The 21,279-nt window shown below is 30.2% G+C and overlaps 2 protein-coding genes across 2 annotated transcripts; both read right to left on the bottom strand.

The window, feature by feature from the left end:
- Positions 1–3,528: 3,528 nt before the first annotated feature.
- On the bottom strand, positions 3,529–5,646 carry LOC118057246 (ABC transporter G family member 4). The gene has a single exon (XM_035069762.2). The coding sequence runs from the start codon at positions 5,524–5,526 to the stop codon at positions 3,706–3,708; it is 1,821 nt and encodes a 606-aa protein (XP_034925653.1). The 5' UTR covers positions 5,527–5,646; the 3' UTR covers positions 3,529–3,705.
- A 13,207-nt stretch (positions 5,647–18,853) lies between these two features.
- LOC118057245 (membrane-associated kinase regulator 5) lies at positions 18,854–20,811 on the bottom strand. Its single transcript, XM_035069760.2, has 2 exons — positions 19,496–20,811; positions 18,854–19,382 (listed from the first exon to the last, which is right to left on the bottom strand). The coding sequence occupies exons 1-2, from the start codon at positions 20,505–20,507 to the stop codon at positions 19,285–19,287; spliced, it is 1,110 nt and encodes a 369-aa protein (XP_034925651.1). The 5' UTR covers positions 20,508–20,811; the 3' UTR covers positions 18,854–19,284.
- Between the last annotated feature and the right edge of the window lie 468 nt (positions 20,812–21,279).

The raw sequence follows: 21,279 nt of genomic DNA, 5'->3' as shown, positions 1-21,279 counted from the left end.
CTAGAAGATTGTCTCAGCTTTCCAACAAAACAAGAATCAGTGCATTTGGAGTTCTAGAACTTGAGATATGGACAGAATACTGAATAATATCTGGGTTGTAGGACAGATTCAAACTTCTCCGTTGTTGCTACAATTTGAACTTGAAAACAACCTTTTTTTAATCTTAGATTCCTCATGAAAGTTTTAGGCCTGTGTCTTAGCTTTTCATCCATATACAACAGATCTAAATCCATGTTCTAGAGCTTCAATTATGATCAAATAACCGAATGGTATTCTAGTTTGGACTAAACCAGCATCTCTTTTCTAAGCTTAGCCCTCTCTTTGTCTTCTCAATTTCAATAGTTAAACTCATCAATCAATCCCTTAATTTATGTGATAGACCTGCATTTAAGATGAACTTTTACCATAGATTAAATGTATCTTATATTATTAAATATGTTATTATAAAACATGCTTTAGCTAAAGAGTTATTGATATTTCAAGTGCAAAATGATGATATAAAACCTTGATAAAAATGCACTTTTAAGTACTAATCATGTAACAAAACATGTATAAAATGTGTCGTGTTTGGGAGTGTGGTTGTGATTGCTTTTCAAAGTGTTTTTTACTTGGAAATGCATTAAAATAATATATATTTTTTTTATTTTAAAAAAATATTATTTTTAATATCAACGCATCAAAATGATCTGAAAACACCAAAAAATATTAATTTGAAACAGAAAAAAAATTTTTAAAAAATTCATTTTAAAAACATTTTTGAAACGCAAAAACAAATATTAATCTGTAAGGAATTTTTACAAAACTCAATTAAAAAAAAAAATCTAAAAACTGCTTCATAAAAACTGTGTTTCAAACTTAATTTTGTAGTGGGTCCTGCAACATAAAACACAATTTGGTGTGTTACTAAATACTTTGTTGTGTTTGTTTTACCACAAATGCAAAAGCTAGCGGAAAACAATCGCAACCTTACATATTAGGTAAAAAATAAAAAGGGTATTTCTGGAGTAGTAACTATTATTTTGCTACTTTTTGAAAAAAATAAATTATTTTTTTAAAAATTGTTCTAACCTTAAAAATAAAATATTATTTAAATATATTTTTAAATAAAAATACATTTTAAAAAATAACTACAACAATAAATATAGTTTAGAATAGGAAAGGAAGGCTAAAGAGTAATGTCTAAGTTTATTTTTTAACCTAATTGATTTGAAAGAATTATAAATCAGCATGACATTTGCGGTTAATATGTGTATGTGTGTGTGTTAAGTGGGTATTGAGTTATCCATTAACTGTTAACATTGTGAATGCTGATGAGGCAATAATTTCTTATATTGACTTATTAAAGATTTTAAATTCTGAATGAATACTGTTCCATTACATGTTTTTTATATCAAGTTCTCTTACATCAATTATTAATGCATTGGATCTTTTAGCCATGACAAATCTAAAAGCCTTAGAATTTTATTTTTAGAAAACCTTTTTTATAACATAAATTCACATAAAAGATTCAGAAAAATATGATAAAAATTTAAAAAACTACATAAATTGTATAATGAAACCTAAATGCATATAGTCCTGTATTGTTAAAAAAATATAAAATAATGTTGTCGTCGGTGAAAAATCACAAACAACCACCTATTAAATAAATGTTTTTTTTTCTGTGTGAGTAAAAAATAAAAAAATACAAATTCATAAAAAAAAAAGAGAGAAGAATAAAGAAAATAATGTATTTCTATTGAAGCAATTATAACAAATTCATAAACATAAAAAAATAAACCACTTCAATAGAAAGATATGAATTGAATTTTTAGATTAGATTCTTATGATGATTTGCTGTATATAAATAATTTTTTAACTTGAATTTCTGTTTAGGATATTTCAAGGATAATTTAAATGTTTTTTTCTTAAAAAAAATATTAAAAAATTAACTATGATTTTCTGTTTAGGATGGATAGTTTAAATATTTTTTTTTAAAAAAATAATAATAAAAAATTAAACATGACTACTAGATCCAAGTCTCATGTGCCGACATGGTTGCTAGATTCAAAAATCTTGGATTTGGCATAACTGTTAGATCTATACGCGGGTCTGGCAAGGTTATTAGACCCACAACTCTTGGATCTGGCATAGCCGATAGACCTAATAGACTTTGGTCGGTTTTTGTTGGATCTGGTATGATTGTTAGATCCAAATCATTTAGATATGACATGATCACCAAACTCAATGCTCTTGGATTTTGTGATTTAGAGGACTTAAAATATTTTTAATATTTTTTATATTAAAATAAATAATATTAATCCGCTAGGCGATCTACTAGTGTGTGTGTGTGTTAAGTGGGTAAGGTATTGAGTTATCCATTAACTGTTAACATTGCGAATGCTGCGTGAACCCTTGGATATTGCTGAGGCAATAAATTCTTACATTGAATTACTAAAGATTTTAAATTCTGAATGAATACTGTTCCGTTACATGTTTTTCTATCAGGTTCTCTTACACATATATTTGTTTTTAGAAAGTAAATAAAAATAAAAACGCAAATCCATGTCCTTAATTGATTGATCAAAACTCAAAAAATATACCACATCATCTGATCATAGAGAAATCAGCAGGATTATTCATTTTTCTACTTATTCGATCCAACATATATATATATATATATATATATATATATATATATATATATATATATATATATATATATATGCGCATCAAACAGGAAACTTTGGGTATAAATAAATGAAATTTCAAAATTTTAGAAAGAAATGAGGAGGACAAAAAAAGGGTACTGTTGAGTGTGTACACTAGGGTTCACAATAGAGAAGCAAAGACAAGGTTCACGCGTGACCAAGAATGGAGATCAAAGGGAGTCCCGTGAACATGCACTGATTCGAAGCCCAAGGAAGAAGACAAGGGGAGGCACAATCAGCACCCGACAACAGTTCACTGCACATAAAAAAGCACTACATTGAGGATGACACATATCTTGGATTTTTCACTCCCTCCATGCATCAAAATAGATAGAGACCCGTGACATATATGTGGGCCAGCAATCCTTTCAGTCATATGATCGTCAAATCAAGATATATGGACCATGACATGGATCTCTAGGTAAAAATGCGCAAAAAAAAACAAACAAAGGAGAAGCTGGTCATTGGTGTTTGCTTCAGGGAAAAACATATTAAAAGTACATGAATTTGGATCTTAATGTCGGATGTGTAAAATTAATCTGAAAAGCACAGGTTGCTACATCAATCGTTTCTGCTGTATGTAATCGTGATTCAATTCACAATTGTCAATTTCAGATGAATTCCCACAAGTTATCCCATCATTACAGTTGATAACAGGCACATATCATGAAACTAGAGGCATATATGGTTAATCTAGCTCTCGAGAATAAATATTATAGACCACTCATGAATTTAATTTCTTGCAAACCAAACCATGCTTTTCTTTTTCGTGGATTTAATTTCCTGCAACAAAAGACATAGGGCAATATAGATGATTACAGAGAATAAAAATCATCAAGAATGTTTGAACTTGCTTCCTCGCTATGTCATTTTCTTCTTTTGTTTTGGCAAACCAAGTGAAGAAGAAGAAGTCATCACAGGAGCTTCATTTTCAACAAATACAGATAAAAGAAAATTACAATAATATATGGAAGAAAGTGAGAAGTCTGTTAATTATACATATAAGCTAGATTTGCCTTTATTTTTTTGATCTTGAAACCCTTCTGATCAAAACCAGCAAACAAAGCACGCGATAGAACACAAAAAACCCAAGCAAAATGTAGATGTTTGTCCATCTCTGCCTCTCATGGAGCCCTCTCTTCTGCAGCACATCACCGCCAGTCACCATGCAAGTGCTGTTCTCTTGGTACCACAAGAAGCACTTGTTTACAAGGCAAGAATACTCATTTATGAGAAGTGCATCAAGGGCATACTTGTACATGGAAAAGAAGTGCATGAAGAGCCAGTACTTGGGCATACTATCCTGTGAAATGAAGTAGCCAGAGAAGAGAAAGAATCCACCAAGAAGTATTGTCACCAAAGAAGTTCCTGCTATGTAATTTGGTGCAAGAGAGCTCAAGAATAATACAAATGAGTTTCCCATCAAGACAATGACCCAAATGACCAAAACAAAGTAAGCAAAAGCTTGCCAAGTACCACAAAGACCCACCATGAAATAAATCGAGACTGAGTAAATGATGGCAATTGCAAGCAAGTATGGCAAGAAAACAAGAGTGTTTGCTATGAGATAAGATGATAGTTTATAAAGCCCACTTGATGTTTCTCTTAGTAGAATTGGCCTTTCATTGATGAAGATGGGGAGTGTTTCAGTAGTGGAAGAGAGAAGGAAAGTGAGAGTGAAAGCAAAGAGACCAAACCTTTTTTCTATACCTTGCTTGCCATATCCAAGGTTGATGTAAATGGTTCCTAGAACAAGACCAACAACAAGTGCTTCTAATGTATTTGTCAACAATAGCTGCCTTGTTCTATAAATAATCTTCCAAAACCTACTATATAGAACACAGATTTCATGGAGTCTTGAACTCTTGTTTTTTACACTTCTTGCTTTATTATCAGAAGGGGAGATTGTAGAATTGTCTGGTGATGGAGGTAGTGATGGTGGTGTGTTGGGTTTACTCTCCTGAAGCTGGTTTAGAATTTCCATGGCATATTCAAGGGCGTTAAGCTGTGGAGGGACAGTGAAGCCATTAGATAGCAAGAAACTTTCCAGTGAAGAAAGGCTACCATGGTGAACCACAGTTCCTTTATTCAACAAAAGTATTTTGTCGATAGTAGAAAGGATATTGAAGCTTGGTTGATGAATGGACAAAATCACAGTTCTATAACGTGAAGTAGCAATGGATTTCAGGGTTTGCATCACATTAAGAGCTGATTTACTATCAAGCCCTGAAGTGGGTTCGTCAAGGAGTAAGATACCTGGGTCATGAAGGAGGCTTAGCCCTATTGAAACACGCCTCCGTTCCCCACCGGATAGTCCATGAGCTAACCTTGCATTAGCCAAGTGTGTCAGGTTTAGCTCGTTGAGAAGAGACTCAACGATGGTGGCGATTTGTGATGATTTTGGGTTGAGAAGGCGAGCAGCAAAGGTGAATGTTTCAGATACAGTAAGCAACTGGAGGCATGCATCATGTTGAGGGACATAAGCTGACAGCTTGCGAAATGAAGAAGGATTGATAGGGGTTGAGTTGAGAAGGAGAATGCCACTTGTCGGTGAAGTTCTGGCAGCTAAAATGTCTAAAAGAGTGGATTTTCCAGCTCCACTAGGGCCAACAACGGCAAGGATTTGAGATGGATAGGCTGTGAGAGACACTTCCTTGAGGATGTAACTCGGTGGGGTTGTAGTGCATTGTTTGAAGAGGAGGAATGGTGCAATAATGCTGTTGGAAGTTGTGGTGGATTTAACATAGGAGATTGACGAGGCTGTAATTTTGTAGGTTTTAAGTGGTGGCGGTGGCTGTGGTAGCGGTGGTGGTGGAGAAGGTTGTGATTGATCTTCCATGAAGAAGCAGAAGGAGATTCGAGGATGAGGGGGAGGATTATTTGACGTGTCCAAAGAGAGAAGAGGAGAGATATGTTCGTGAATATTTCCATCACTTTAGAGAACATAATGTTCGTAGAGGATAACAACAGTATTGAGAATTAAAAAGTGTGACAGTGCCCCCAAGTTGGTTCATTTTTTTATTTTATTTTTTAGCGCGAGTTATTGCTATGTATCAGGTCCCTCTTTGTTATTGTATTTCTAAATAGGATTTAGTTAAAATTTGATTATTTTTTTAATTTTTTTTATATTTATGAATTGTTTTTAATGTGTTAATATAAAAATAATTTTTTAAAAATAAAATAATATATTATTTTGATATATTTTTTAATAAAAAATACTTTAAAAAATAGTTTTTGTAATTATAACTATTTTTAAACTTATATATTTTAGATGTATATTTTTTATAGTTTAATATGCTAATGCTAATGAATTAAAATAAAAAAATAATATTATTTTAATAATATTTTTAATTAAAAAATTTTTTATTAAACACATATTAAGTATCTGTTTGGTGTTGTCACTACCGTTTCACCCCACATTAAAGTTTTTTTTAGTTTTAAAAACAAATTTTAAAAATTAAAAAATATATTTTTAAATAAAATATTTTAAAAATACAATCTATCATATCAACACCAACTGAAAGCAACCAGTGAAAATCAATTTTATTTCTTCCCTTGCATTTTTATACATCGGCACGGAAATACGTGGCTATCATCAATCATTACTTGTCTTTACTATGTTGGCACCACCCATTTGGGGTTAGATGGAATAATTAATGGATAATTGTGTTTAGAGAGTGAATTTCAAAGTGAGGTTGGCTAGCTAATTTTCAGTAATCATGTCGATCATGGACCCCACCCTATTGCAGCAAAAACAAGCTAATTAATATATGTCAATTCGAATATTTTTTCCCTTAATGATTATTTATTATATGTCCTTATTTATAATTAAATTGCTAATTTCCCTTCTCTCATGCATTCATTTGCTTTTCATGATTCAATTATTGTATAAGATAAAAAAAAAATATTCTGATTGCTGTAGAAATGCTGTACCTAGCGCATGTGAACATTGTACCAGCTTGGAAGGGAAAGAAGAGCCGCTCCTTCTCTAAGCCCTGGTTCAGGAAATTTGGCATTGCTAGGCTCACGTAGAAGACACATAACAGGTTTTTAGAAAATAATATAAATTATATATCTTAAAATTTTATTTAATAATTTAATTTTTTTAATTGAATTATGATATCAGAGTTTTGATAATCAAGTAGTCACGAGTTTAAATCGTACAAGATAGTATGAGCTTGTGCAAGTTTCAATATCAAATGATTTTCATTTAAGAAGAATATATTAAAAATAATATAAATTATATCTTAAAATTTTTTAACTTAAATTTTTTGATTACTGAGAATATAAATAAATTCAGCTATGTTTATAAGATTTGGAAACAAAATTATGGATATTGATGATCGGTGGCAATCAATGATATATATATATATATATATATATATATATATATATATATATATATATATATATATATATATAGGAGTGCTTTCTTCCATGTGAGCTTTAAACAATAGAGAGAGGAGTGCTTCTTCTTCCTCTTCCATGTGAGCTTTAAACAATAGAGAAGTGCCTTTCAGCCATTTAATACCAAAAAATAAAAGGTATGTTGATGGGGTTTGAGTGGAATTTGAAGGAGAGAAGAAACAAAAAACCGAGAGTTAAATTAAATTGTTTGTATCTCTAAATATTTCACGAGCTCGCTGCTCTATCTCTCCCCCACCCCACCATGGATTTTTTTGTCAATGGATAAAGCAACATGCATGGCCAACCTACACGTGACGACGAAACTAGCTATCAGCTAAAATTCTCGTATCCGTGATCTCTCATCTCATCTGTCCTAAAGGTATCTTTCACGGGAACAAAACAAGTTTTTTTTTTTTTTATGAAACCCAATGTAACAGACCTTAAATTTTCATCAGTTAATTATGCATAATCTTCCTAATCTCTTCAATAAGTTAAGTAAAGATGGATAGTGAAATTTGTAATATATGGATTGTGAGAATTCATAAATTATTACATATTGAAAATTATAAGTGAATACATTGAAATAATAATTTTGTTACAAGAAAATTATCAAAATTCAAATAGAATACCAGTTAATAAATCATTGTGACTTTCACCAACAGAATATTATCTCAATTTTTCCCTTGAGATTCTTCAACAAAAATTTTGGTTGAATATCAGGAGAATTATTGTTGAAAATAAAGAAAAAAAAAATTAACTTATTAGTATTATTATTACAGATGAATTATCGAGAAAAATATGTTCATCACCATACCAATTAGTAAATTTATCAGTAATATTATAAGTTATAATCTTAGAGATAACCCTTTCTTTCGATCCCTTCCCCTTCCCCTTCCTCTTCTTTCTTCTTCTTCTTCTTTTTGTTAAAAACAACACACAACATTTTTATATTTTATCATAAATTAAGCTCTTATCATTTTAAATTTAGTCACTCTAATACTTAGTGTTATTTTGGTTCAATTTTCTTTTTAAGATTCGCTACATCAAACTACAGGGATCACGTGTAATTTTTTATCTAATATTTCAAGGAAGTGGATGTCTACGAAAATGTAGGGGACTAGAGGATTATTATTATTATTATTATTATTATTATTATTATTATTATAGTAAGAGCATTTTCAGGACAGTTTGCATATTAATTAAGACTAAGTCCCTTCTTGGATAATTTTAAAGACGTTTTTGAATTAACTCGGCCTATTCAGAAAAAAATTAATAATTATTTTAGATATTCACTTTGAAATTTAAACATGGAAAAAATAATAAACCTCTTCGATCATAATACCAACAGTATTATTCATTCAATGTTTCCATAGAATATGTACATCAAATAATATATGCTGGTAATGATTGAAAACGTAATTCAAATCACTGAATTTTTACTTAAAAAAATTGATATATTATATTACTATAAATATATATATATATATGTGTGTGTGTGTGTGTGTGTGTGTTGATGTGTTAAATATCAAAAATAAAAAAATATATTATTTTAATATATTTTAAAATAAAATATACTTTTAAAAAAATTATAATTACATTTTCAAACAACATGTATAATATAATAGTGTGTTTGGGCTTGATGGGTTCTTCAATGAAAAAGGTTATAAATAAGGGCTTAGGCCCAATAAGACGCAATTATTTTTACGTCGCTTTTTCCTTCAAAGTTATTCTCCGAATCATCAACATCAATGGGAGCACTTATATAATTATCATATCCTTATAATTATCATTAGATTAATATACATAGCAGTAACCTTTTTCTTCTTCAAATAAACATGGATGCCAGTGTCACAACAATTCGCAACTTCAGGACAAAACTCCTGTCAAACATAAACTTCATCTGGTGAATTGAAACGTCGATGGATTGTTAATTAACACCATGACAGTGCGTATATATACACAAATTAAGATGATTTCCTTGTGGCCAATTTACTAAAAAAAAAATATCTCCAGATTAATCAAGCATTCAATACATATAAAAGAAACTAATTTAATTGATATGATTTTTTAGTACAATCCTTGTTTCTTACTCAATCATTCTAGGAAAATAAACACAGGCTACTATTTGATTTTGTGATGAAGAAATTTATGGTATATTTCAAGCAATGATGGGACGGGTATGATTTCTTATTTTATTTTATTTTATTTGCATCTATATATATATATATATATATATATCCTACATATATATATGTTGTGCAAGTAAATGGTAATTAAATTAAGTTGAACAATATAAAATTTCACTTGATTAGTAGTCAAGGTTAAGAAAATTAGAGGGAGAAGGGAGATCGTGTCTTGAGAATTCATAATGAAATAGGATTAATTATTTTTAGTTTGGTTTAATTTTTATTTATAAAAATAATTAAATTAAAATTTTATAAAATATATATATATATATAAAAAAAATTGATATCAAACCAAAACCGGTTTTAACCCATCAGTTTTAGTTTCGATTATTTTATATTCAAAATAAAAAACTATATTGTTTTTTAAGTTTTTTATTTTATTTTCTAATTAGTTTAGTTTTGATTCAATTTTAAGTTCAATTATTTTATAAATTATTTATCTCAATTTATTGATTTTTTTGCTCGTCCTAAAATAGAATAAGCAATTTGACCAGCATGATCGCTGGTTGTTTTGACATGATATATTTGGGAGGATAAAATAAATAGCAAGTAAGCCCTACTTTCTTGCTATGCTTAGATTTTAAGTTTACCCCATGATTTTTGGGCAGCAGTGTTTAATACACAATAGCTAGGAAAACAGCAGCTAATTGGTGTCGCCATTGTTTTGGTCATTAACAACCTCCTCGGATGCCATTTTGAGATCCTCTACAATGGCTGCAAATGACAACTGAAAAAATCGAGTTTAGCAAAGGGTAGAAGAGAACTATAAGCACGTATCTGGGTCAGTCAATCTGAGTAGAACAATCACCATCTTCTTTCTCTCGCCAACTGCCACCGGATTTCCACTGTTCATGAAATTAATGCAAATTTTATGATATTAGCATCTAATTAGAGAAATCTAGATTTAATGTTTATGATTTTTTACAGCTTTTCATACATGGCCTGCAAATATTAAAGGAAAGTGGTTGGCTAGTCACGTTGTGCTTCCTTTTGCAGAGCCAAAAACAATATTTTAACACAAAGAATAACAGAACCCTAATAATATCAGCAAGCATACCAATCACCATCCACAGTCTCGTGATTTTGGTGCTTGTTCTGCCATGATCTGCCTTTTCAAAAATAGGAGGGAGGGGAAGTGACAGTTGATCAGTGAGGAATGTTTGAAAGAGAGCACTAAAAACTTTACACGGGATATATAAATGAAAAAACGAAGGTGGTGAAAACATATTCACCATAAACAGCAAATGATTAGTGGCTAGATTGTATGAAAATTTAGGCGAAAAAATATTTGTAAAATAGTTTGGTTTTTAGAAATTATCATTCAATTATTTGGTAAAAAACAAAGATGGAACATGGGTCCATGCATGCTGGCGGATTGCATGCAAGGAATTTATGTTGATATTCAATGGCTCCTCAAGATCCTGGGCAAAAAGATCATGAATAAACATAACATAGAGTCGAGGGTGATGAATTCATGCTCAGAAATTGGAATGCCATGTCCATAAGGAATATAAGAAAATCAAAGAAACACCTTAATATCACTTGGCTTATAGGTTATTACATATATAAAACCATAATTGATCGATAAACATGATCGCAGATATTATATCAATAAAAATTTTACTCAGAATGCTTTGGAAATGTAGCATAAAAGTATGCATACCAGTTCTGAAAAACACAGGCAACTGATAGATAATTAACTGGGGAGAAAATGTGTAGTCATTCTCCTGGATTTTTAAGGTTCACCCTTTTGATATGAACCAGCGTGCCTGCCATTAAAATGCCTGTAAATTCTCTTAAAGCAAAAATGAACATGAGGGAGCAATTGTGCCCATAACTTTGAAGGAAATGACAAAGCTATGTATTTCATAAGAACACGGGTACTCTCGAACTCTCACCTTGTGAAAGAGATAGGCAAAATGATGCTTTTTTCCATGAAATTCTATGAACCGACGACGTTTTGTTTTGCATTTGGAGCATGCAGATCAATAATCTGAAAATAAAAACCACTTCTCTGCTCCCTTTTTACATTTCATGTAGACAATGCTTTCCCATGTTTGAGCTCATATTGGTCACGTAAGATCCTTAAGATCTTGGAAAAATATTTTATTCATCAAAGTATCACATCAGTGGTCTAATTAATTTTTTATAAATGCAGTCATTTTGCATCAAAAGGGCCCCATTTTTCTGTACCATAGAACTAACCCGGCTCCTCTACTAGGCTAACTTTTTAGTTTGATTTAATAACTATGGTATATACCGATTATTTATCAAAATTATAGTTGACTCAATAAATTTCAAAATGTTGGTTGAGATTTGGACCCTACACATAATAATATACAATAAGTTATTGCAACTTCTTGCTATGATTATGTTGCTAAGAAACATGCCAATTGAAAGTCGTGGTTTACAATAACTTCAATACATAATTAAAACAACCTAGCAATGTAGCTCCTCAATTAGAGATATTGATAACTAGAGCAATATAATGATAATTTTGTATTTTTACTAAAAAAAATTAATATTAATTTTGAAAAATATTAAAATCTTTTCATATAACTCATTTGTTATTATTAAATTCACAACTGATAAAAAAAATCTTTTCTCATCTCAATTACACAATAAAACGACTAAAGTATTATTGGAAGCAAAAAAATTAAAATTGAGCCCAAGAGGTATTTTGTAATGAATTTTTATTATTATAATGTCAGCCTTGGAACAATTTAGTATTTGATCAATTATAAAAATAATAAATAATTAAAAGGAAGATTGAAATAACCAAAATTCTTTTAAAAGCAAAAATTTTAAAATTAGAGTTAAGGATTTTTTTTTTTATATCTTTTTATAATGACTTTTTAATTATTACCATGTCAATTCAAGGAATGATTTGATATTTGATTAAATATAAAAATATAATAAGCATGTGTATGACACCACAAAATATATGTGAGGTGCTCTCGCATTTTAAATAATGTGTGTAGCACCTTCACGCATTCAAATACCACTTAACAAGATTTTAAAAAACAAATGAATTAACAAACATGGGATTAATCTGGACGGTAAAGAACAGATCCATTAAATTTAAAATTTCAAGTTAAGGCCCTATTATTACAAAACAACTAAAAACAGAAGGTAAAAACATTATAGCCTCCCTCATATTTTTCTATTCACACTACAGAGTGGTTTTTTTTATCATCCTCAAAAAAAAAAAATTGTTTGTCTTTAAACCAGGGATGTTTCTGTGTTTTTATACAATACATTATCATTATAGATTTGTTTTTTATGGTCTTTAATTTTATCCTTCAAATCAAGTTTATATTTTTTTATTATTTCAATAATAATAATAATAAATTATTCTAAATTATAATTTAGAATAATAAATTCTAAAAAATTCTAAGTTACATTTTTTAATAACTAAAAAGAAAGGGGGTTTTCCTATAATCATATATAGAGACAATTCATTATATTTTTTGTGTTTTTTTAATTTAATATATTTTATATTTTGTCCTTCCTTCGACACTAGTAAATAATGAACAATCCATATATGTTGTAAATAATAAAATTTTAAAAAATTATTTTCAAAACGTTTTTTATTCTATATTAAAAAGATATTATTTTATTATTTAAAATTAAAATATTTAAACCAAAAATATTTTTATCACATATTAAAAAAAAAATATATTACTATTACTTTGTTGACTATAACTTCTAAGTTTGAAAGCATTGCTGATTTTTAGTTATCAAAAAAGTTGTTTTGATTTTAAAAAGGGTAAGTTGTTTTTACCATATTCTTTGTAATAATCGAGGAAATTGCCCCCGTGATTCTCTAAGATCCAGTGAACTTGAGCAAGAAACTCTATATTTTCAATGATTATTCTTCCTAATTAGGATGTTATTTTCTCTAATGGGAAAGCTAAAATAGGTCACATGATGCTAGAATCTATATCACCTCGATAAAAATAGGTCACATGAGAAAGCTAAAATAGGTCACATGATGCCAACAAAAAGAATTAGACATAGAAAATCTATGATCCTCCGATGAAGATATGGTGCTGGCCTGCCTGCTCTTTTGTCTGTGTAGTGTCTCTTGGTGCACCGTATATACCCGACTACATTTATGGAACCTCAAAAACTTGAACCATGCTTTTACTCTAGCCATCTTCGGTGGTTTTCTGCTTAGTGCAATGAACCATGATTTTAGCATCCTTGTCTCGAGTTATGAAGTCCACTTCCTGAGTCACTCGAGGCCATAACCAGGCATGCATGTCTTCAAAGTCAACATATATACCATCTAATTATTCTTGCCCGTGTAATTTTAGAGAAAAAGATTAGATTGCAGGAAGAAAAATCTCAGATAATAGATTTAAAGGGTATTTGTGAATATATTAACGGTTATTTTTTAAAATATTTTTAATTAAAAATATATTTAAAAACATGAAAAATAATCATGTTAAAAGGAAAAGAATGATGATTCCTTATCTTAATCATGAAAGTTTCATTTTTAAATAATCTTAAAAAATTACTTTGAAATGATGATTGATCGTCGTTTTTATAGAATATGATTGTTGCATGCTCGAAGTCTCCACAGCCTACAAACTAGATGATATTAGATAATTTGAAATTGGATCAACAAGTGTAGAGGATTTTTATTATTATTATTATTAATGTTGATATTTAGATTAGCTTGTGTATTTCAACTAAACTCGTAGATTTTAAAATTAACAACCATGTAAGTATTTAATAAATTTTAAAAAAATCAAACTTATAACTATTAAAAAATAAATCCAAGTACTAATCAATTAAATTACCGAATGCAATTAAAAACATAGAGAATTTATTCGCGTGGAGAGCTACAAACTGGGGATGGAAACCAAGCAACCCCATCACCTGGTACTGAAGGGGGGGAGGTTGTGTGGTGGTTCAGGGAGGAGGCCAAGTTATGTTTTCTGATCACTTGGCATTTCTCGTCGCCATGATTTTGTTTGGAAATTTGATAGCCCTCGTTGCAGATTGCAAGCTTTTTATTCCTCCTTTCAGTATATACAACCTCACTTTCTCATGCTTGTGCTTTGAAATTTCTAGCTCTCCATTTTTCACATGTGTCCATGTAATAATAGTTGCTCTTTGAAAATTGAACTCTTGAGAATAATAACCATAGATTTTTGTGCTCATTTCCTGTCTTTGTGGGCCCTAGCAAGGGAAAATGGTAATGTCCGAGGTTCATTTCACAACATGTTGCAAAAATAACTATTACTATTTTTTAAAATATATCTTGATACATCTAGCTTATGATGAGATGTTAGCTAAAAAAAACTAGGTATGGATTTTTTTTTTATAAAAAGAGTATTGTCAAATCATTTTATATATCAATTAAAAAATAAATAATTTTTAAATACGTAAACATTTATAATGTAATATAAATTTTAAAAAAATTAATAAATTCTAGCATGTTGGTTTCAAAGTTGAACTCAAAAAATTAGAGAATAGGGAAAATAAATTTAACCATCAAACTAACCTCTTAAAAATTTTAAATTTAGCAATTAAACCAATTAGAAAGTTGTGTAAATTTTAGACTTTAAATCATTATAACTTGGGAACCTTGGTTGGAATGATGAGCGATATATATATATATATATATATATATATATATATATATATATATATATATATAGGACAAGAAATGCTCTCTCTCTCTCTCTCTCTCTCTCTCTCTCTCTCTCTCTCTCTCTAACGGGCAGCCTCCCATCTTTGTCTCTTGTATTTTCTGTCTTGTTTTCTTTTTGCTTTTCTAGTTAAAAGTGTCTTCAATCACTTTTTTGAGCTCATTTTAGATCTAGATCTTAAATCCAAATTAATATTTATTAATAATCGATTTGAACTCTTACTTTTATAAAATCACTTACAAATCTTATGTTTGAAGATGATAAATTAAGACTTGAGATATATATATATAACGGTATATTGATAGAATAAATAATATTAAAAAAAACTAAGGGGTGTGTGGGGAATATTGTTCATCCACCCACAAAATATTGTTGATGGGACCGGTGTTTTCCTCTCTTTCTGTGTTTCGTTGATTTTTTGCTTCAATTGACTTCACAAGGGTTTCTTGTGATGTTGAAAAAAGGTTTCAGTTGTAAATCAATGCTTGAATGGGCAAATATCAACTTTAATTTTATTAAAAATAACTAAAAGTCTAAAAATGAAATTGACACCCAAACAAATTCTAAAGACTTATAGTGTATTTGTTTTTAAGGTAGTTTTTATGCTTAAAATTTTTTTTTAAAAAAAAATAAGATTTAAAAAAATATAGTTAGGTGTGGTTAGTTGGATTTAAATGCGTGTTTGGTAAAAATTGTTATTGAGATTTATATATATCAAAAAACAAGTATAAAATATTTGGAAGTTATATTTGGAAGTGTGGTTGCGGTTGTTTTTCAAAATATTTTTTACTTGAAAATACTTCAAAATAATTTTTTATTTTTAAAAAAATTATTTTTGAAATCAACGCATAAAAATAATTTGAAAATATAAAAAAATATTAATTTAAAAATAAAATAAAAAAATAAAAAAATTATTATTATTTTGGGAATGTAGATTTGGGAAAGGGAAGCTTTTGGGATTTGGGGTTTTTAACTATTTTTGAGCTAATTTGAGCCAATGACTAGATTTAGTTAGATTTCTAGAATGTTTTCATATTAAAAATAGTGTTTTTTTTTTTTTTTTTCAAAAAGTTGGTGATCTAACTTTCTAGTCATATGAGGTCGCCAGCAATAAAACCATAGGCGATGTGTTGTCTAGTTAGTTAAAAAAAAATAAAAATTGAGTGAAAGATACACAAAGCGAAAAACAAAAAGTAATTAGGCTAGGCCCCGCAAGTCCATGTACACCTAACCTTGATTTTTTGCCCAAGAACTTGCCCATCATGTCCAGACTTGTAGGTTGTTTTTAATTGAGTTTGTTTTATATATATATAATCTCATTTAAATAAAATTAAAAAAAATATATTTTATTAAACACCATTTGGTTTCGGGTTTGTTTTCAAATTAGATTGTAATTTTTATATTATGAGACACATTTTTGTATGGCTTTTCGTGATTGATATTTTTTTTCAAAGTTAATTATAATTGAATAAATAAAATTATATCCAATATATCATTTCATTAAAATCAATCGATTTCATTTTTATTTTTGGATTTGATTCTCAATTTATTTTAATAAACATGCACATTATTTTTTCAGTTTGCAATTAAAAAACATTAATGGTATGAAAGGAGTTGTCAATGCCTACATGTTTTTTTAACATTAATGAGATTGTGTCATTATCTTCAAATAAGATTACAATTCTTTATGACAGAATTGAAAGCATTTTTTAATATTAATTCTTTTAAAACAAAAAAATAATATTAAAAAATATATTCTATTGTGTCATTAACTTCAATAATTAATAAGATGATAGCTCCAAATAATAAAATGTACATATTTTATTCTCGTTAGATATTCATTAGGTTCAGAAATAATTATCTATTTAATTATCACAATACTAAATAAAAACATTTCAAAAATTGTCTCACTACATGTCGTAGGTACAATGGTTAGTTAAAAGAAATTAAAAGAGGACGAGGTTTTACTGTGTAAAACCTTATTTATCCTCTCAAAAAACGTTGCTCATATCATTGTTCACCGTACAAGTCTTCGTCTTCGGCCCCTTGTTTTTTTGTTTTCATTTGTTTCGGTCATCTTACTCCGGATTCTTCCAACTTAGTCCCTAAAACTTCCTTTATTTTTGTTCTGTATTTTTTTCATTCTCTTTGGGCTGCATTTTATCACAATCCCTGGGTGTTTTACATTCTTTCAATATTTAATGGCGTGTCAAATTTATTCGGGATAATTTCAAACCATTAGAAAAAAAAATTAAGAGAAAAGCAAAAAAATACAGCGTTTTTCAATGTTCATTGTTATATAAGGCAAGTAAATATGCAGTTTAGTTCCTCGATTTTAATTTTGTTAAGTTCAATCCCTTATGTTTTTGGAATGTTCCTTTAGGTCTCCAAGTTTATTTGTTTTACGTTTAAATACTTACAACTTAAAAAATAAAAAAGAAAGTCATTGAAAATTTTTAAAGAGAGAAAAAACTTTCACGTGGCTAGAATCTTTGGTTTTTGCGTTTATAGATTGGTCCACCAGAAAGAAACTTAATGAATGCAATTTACACTTTTAATAATTCTGAAAAAAAAAATATTGAAGCTCTCGAACCTTTTCTATTTCATTTGGCTATGTTTTTAGGGTGATTATATGTTTTTAGGTTGATTATATGTTTTTGTTGTTAGATACATGATTATAATGGTTCATGGAATTTTTTTCATGTTTTTATATAAAAATAATTGAGAAAAGGCTTTCGATGAATTCTATTTTTTCATAGTTTTTTTTCTATTTCATTTGGCTGTGTTTTCAATGAAGGAAATTATATGATGATATATCTCAGAAATGAGCGATTTCTTGTTGGAACCTACAGCAAGCTAAAGTCGTCAAGCATGGACCTTTAAGATTTTGAGGAAGATCAATGAGAATGTCTATGTTATTAATCAGTTTGCATTTATGGGAATTTCAAGCATTTTTAATATTACAGATTTGTATGAGTATCATGAACATAGTTTTGAAACTCTGCTCAGTCTAACGGGTCGACCCGGGACCCTGTCAACCTAGAGCTAGAACCTAGTCTGGTTGAAGAAAAAATAAAGAAAGAAAAAATTCGGTGTGACCCGGCAAGACCTGGCTTCAAATCCATTGACTTTTATTTTATTTTTATTTTTTTTACTAAAATAAAATTATTTTAATTTTAAAAAAAAAAAAATTGACCCGGCCAACCCGATCAAGACCTGATAACAAAATTAAAACCTGGAACCTGAGTCTTGGACCTAGTCGGCCATTAAGCCAGGTCTTAAAACTATGATTATAAAGATGAAGCTCTTTATTTTTATGCTGAAGATAACTTGGGGTGAGTTCTTTTAAAGTGGAGGAGTCTAATGTAGAATATTTGAATTTGAAGCACAACTTGATAGGTGAATAGTAAAAACAAAAGGATTATGAATATTATACGCCAAGATTTAAATAGCTTTCAATAAATATAATTAATCATGCAATTTACAAGTAGAATAAATAAGCAAGTAGAATAATTAATCATGTGTATCTTCTTGCTGCGTCACATGAGTTTAAAGATTTAAAAAAGAATAGGATTTTCATTTTTCTATCACCATAGCCACCTTTAGTGACCATTAAAGGTTAAACAAAAACCGTAAATAATGTTTTTTTTAATCTAAATAGATAATAAATTTTCCTACTCTCAATTAAATTTTTCATAATAAAAGAAAGGATGTTTATAACGCTATCACCTTGTGTCTAACATTAAAAACTAATTTGAAATCTCATCCACAATGTAATTGGCTAATTAAAAAGCAAAACAACCTTGTAATTAAACTAGATGACTATTTTTATTTTTTTCAGGGCAATCCATGTTGAACACTTTCATCACATTCTTCAGTTGTCCTATGTGGAAAGCACTTCAACAAGTAATGGAGGAAGAAAATCAAACTTTACTGCACAGTGCAAACCGATCAAGTCATTTCAGTTATCAAATCCAGATATGATTACATTCTTGACAAGAACGACAACCTAAAATATTTCCATGGGTAACATAATACACAGCTGCAGACTACTACAAATAGATTGGATACGCCAGAGATCCAATCTCAGACTTCGTTTCAAGTTTCTCATGATGACCCATCACTTTACAGACTACAGCATCAACAGCAGCTCTAATAAACCCTAATGTCTTCCCTCCTAACTTACATGATTCATGGCTAAAAAGACCAAAAACTACCCTGCTTTCTCTATTTTTTTCCCATTTCTTTCTCTTTACATGATAAAAACGAAAAAAAAACTAATAAATTTCTGTTCTTTGTATATTTCCCGCTTGTTCTCTCTTGAATGCCAAGAAATAAAGCTTAATTGGTTGCATTCTCTTCACTTGATGAAATTCTTGGTGAAGCCATTGATTTCTCGTGCAAAGGGTCACTTGAAAATCTCGACATTAAAGAAGAATCTAAAAAGGCCAACATGAGAAGAATGGTTAGATTTTGATTATAAATAAATAAATAAAAGACTAAAAAAGCATGAATTCTAGAAAGCGAACAAAAGGGTTGTTAGTTTTTTTACCTCTAGAACTAGAAGAATCGAAAGATTTCTTGCAATGCAGGATAGCACTTTGAATCCCATCATGTTGCAGCAGCAAAGAATCATCTCTCCTGCTCCCAATTGGAGGAGAAACTCCTGTGGTCGCTGAAGCTGATTTGCTCTTCCCAAGATGCCTAGAAACCACTCTAATCCCTGCAGGAAAACTCCCCTGCTTTTCCTTTGCCTGCATCGTTGCCGAGGAAGATGATGGAGACCCTACTGATAACTCACCGGAGAATCTCATCTTATCGCTTTGTTTCTTGGAAACTTTGACGTATAATGGCTTGATTAGCTTTAAGTACTTTTGTATCATTTCCTTCGAAAATCTCTTTGATGTATCATTATCATAAGAATCATTAGCGATTTGCTTCCTCAAGCTGTTTTGTTTAGTGAATAAAGAAGCGTTTGTGACCTCTTCAAGCTTGAGTTTGACAGTAAAAGACTTGTTGCTTTCGTGCTTTTTGCTATTTGCATTGAAGTACTCCGTTTCCCCTGTTTTCTCTGTTTTCTGTGATGCCATTGACTTTGATTTCTTGAACATGAGGACTTTAAACCTTGGAGATGATTTTAGCAAGGAGATTGGTGACTGAGGTTTTGATGAAGAAATGGGTTCGATAGGGAGGATTTTTCTCTTTGAAAGGAGATGATCGGTTGAAAGAGTTGGCTGCTGAAATGTGTGTTGAGACTTGTGGCACTCTTTGTCAGCTAAATTGTGGAGAGGCGCTTGTTTAGAGTCAAAGACGTTGCTTTCTTTGTCTAGTGGGTGATTGTTTTTGATGTTGGTGGTGTTGTTGCTGCCGCATTTATTGGTGTCAAAATCAGGAACAGTAAGTTCCAATTCAAAAAACGAGTCTTCTCCTTCTTCAAATTCATAATCTGTGAATGGGATCTCGGTGGTGTCATCACTGCTTCCACTAGAGGGTCGGTTTTCTTTATGAGTGGTGGTGGTGGTGGTGGTGGGTCTCCAGAACTTGAGGAAGTAGAAAGCTTCCATATTTTGAAAGAAAAGGCTAGATGGGAGAGCTCTGAAAGAGAGAGATGAGATGGGGTTGGCGTTGGCGTATTTTTAGGGTTTAGAGGTGGGTTTTTATAGCAGGTTAATGGGAGGGAGAGATTAAAGTGGGGAGGTTCTGGTTAAGAGATAAAAAAAGAAAAAAGAAAAAAGAAAAGAGAGAGCTTTTGCACTTCGTTTTAGGATTTTGTTGTTTGTTATTGCAGTATTGAAAATGGTATTACAAAGGGTAAAGCAGAGAGGGCAAGTGAGGTCAGGTTAATTTTGCTCTGCTTTTCTCCTGCTTTTACAAGAGAGATAGATAGATAGGTCATATAAGCCAGGTTGCTTTTGGAATTTGGACACACATTGTTTGTACTTTTGGTTGTTTGTTATTAACATGAGAGGTCTTCAACATCCGCTCTAGGGCTCGACAATCTGACCTCTCTCATGCAACAAGACTCTCTGATTGTTCAAAAGAGAAAGTGTTTTGTACATCTTGTTGTGTTAATGGTGAATTTAGTCCCATTTCTCTTCACTTTATCTTAGTTTGGTCCCTCTATCTCTCTTCCCCTGCCATCATTCTGTGTAATCATCTACTCTTTCTGTTCAAATGTAGTTGTAGATGACATTACTCCTGTTGTTAACTCGTGTTCTTTAAAAATTAATGCCAAATGGTGTTATCTTGTGAAGCCAGGGTGTGTTTGTTTACGCGGTAATACCATGTTTTTCAAAAAATTTGAGTTTGTTTTTATGTTTTTTAATCGTTTTGATA

Source organism: Populus alba, chromosome 15 (genome assembly GCF_005239225.2).
Source record: "Populus alba chromosome 15, ASM523922v2, whole genome shotgun sequence".
Taxonomy (NCBI): domain Eukaryota; kingdom Viridiplantae; phylum Streptophyta; class Magnoliopsida; order Malpighiales; family Salicaceae; genus Populus; species Populus alba.
This window is presented reverse-complemented; position numbering and strand designations above follow the sequence as displayed.

Bases quoted from the DNA above. Each gene is read 5' to 3' on its own strand.
- LOC118057246 (XM_035069762.2), bottom strand. From the start codon at position 5,526: ATGGAAGATCAATCACAACCTTCTCCACCACCACCGCTACCACAGCCA.
- LOC118057245 (XM_035069760.2), bottom strand. From the start codon at position 20,507: ATGGAAGCTTTCTACTTCCTCAAGTTCTGGAGACCCACCACCACCACC. The intron at 19,383-19,495 runs GTAAAAAAACTA...TGGCCTTTTTAG, and splicing joins CGATTCTTCTAGTTCTAGAG to ATTCTTCTTTAATGTCGAGA.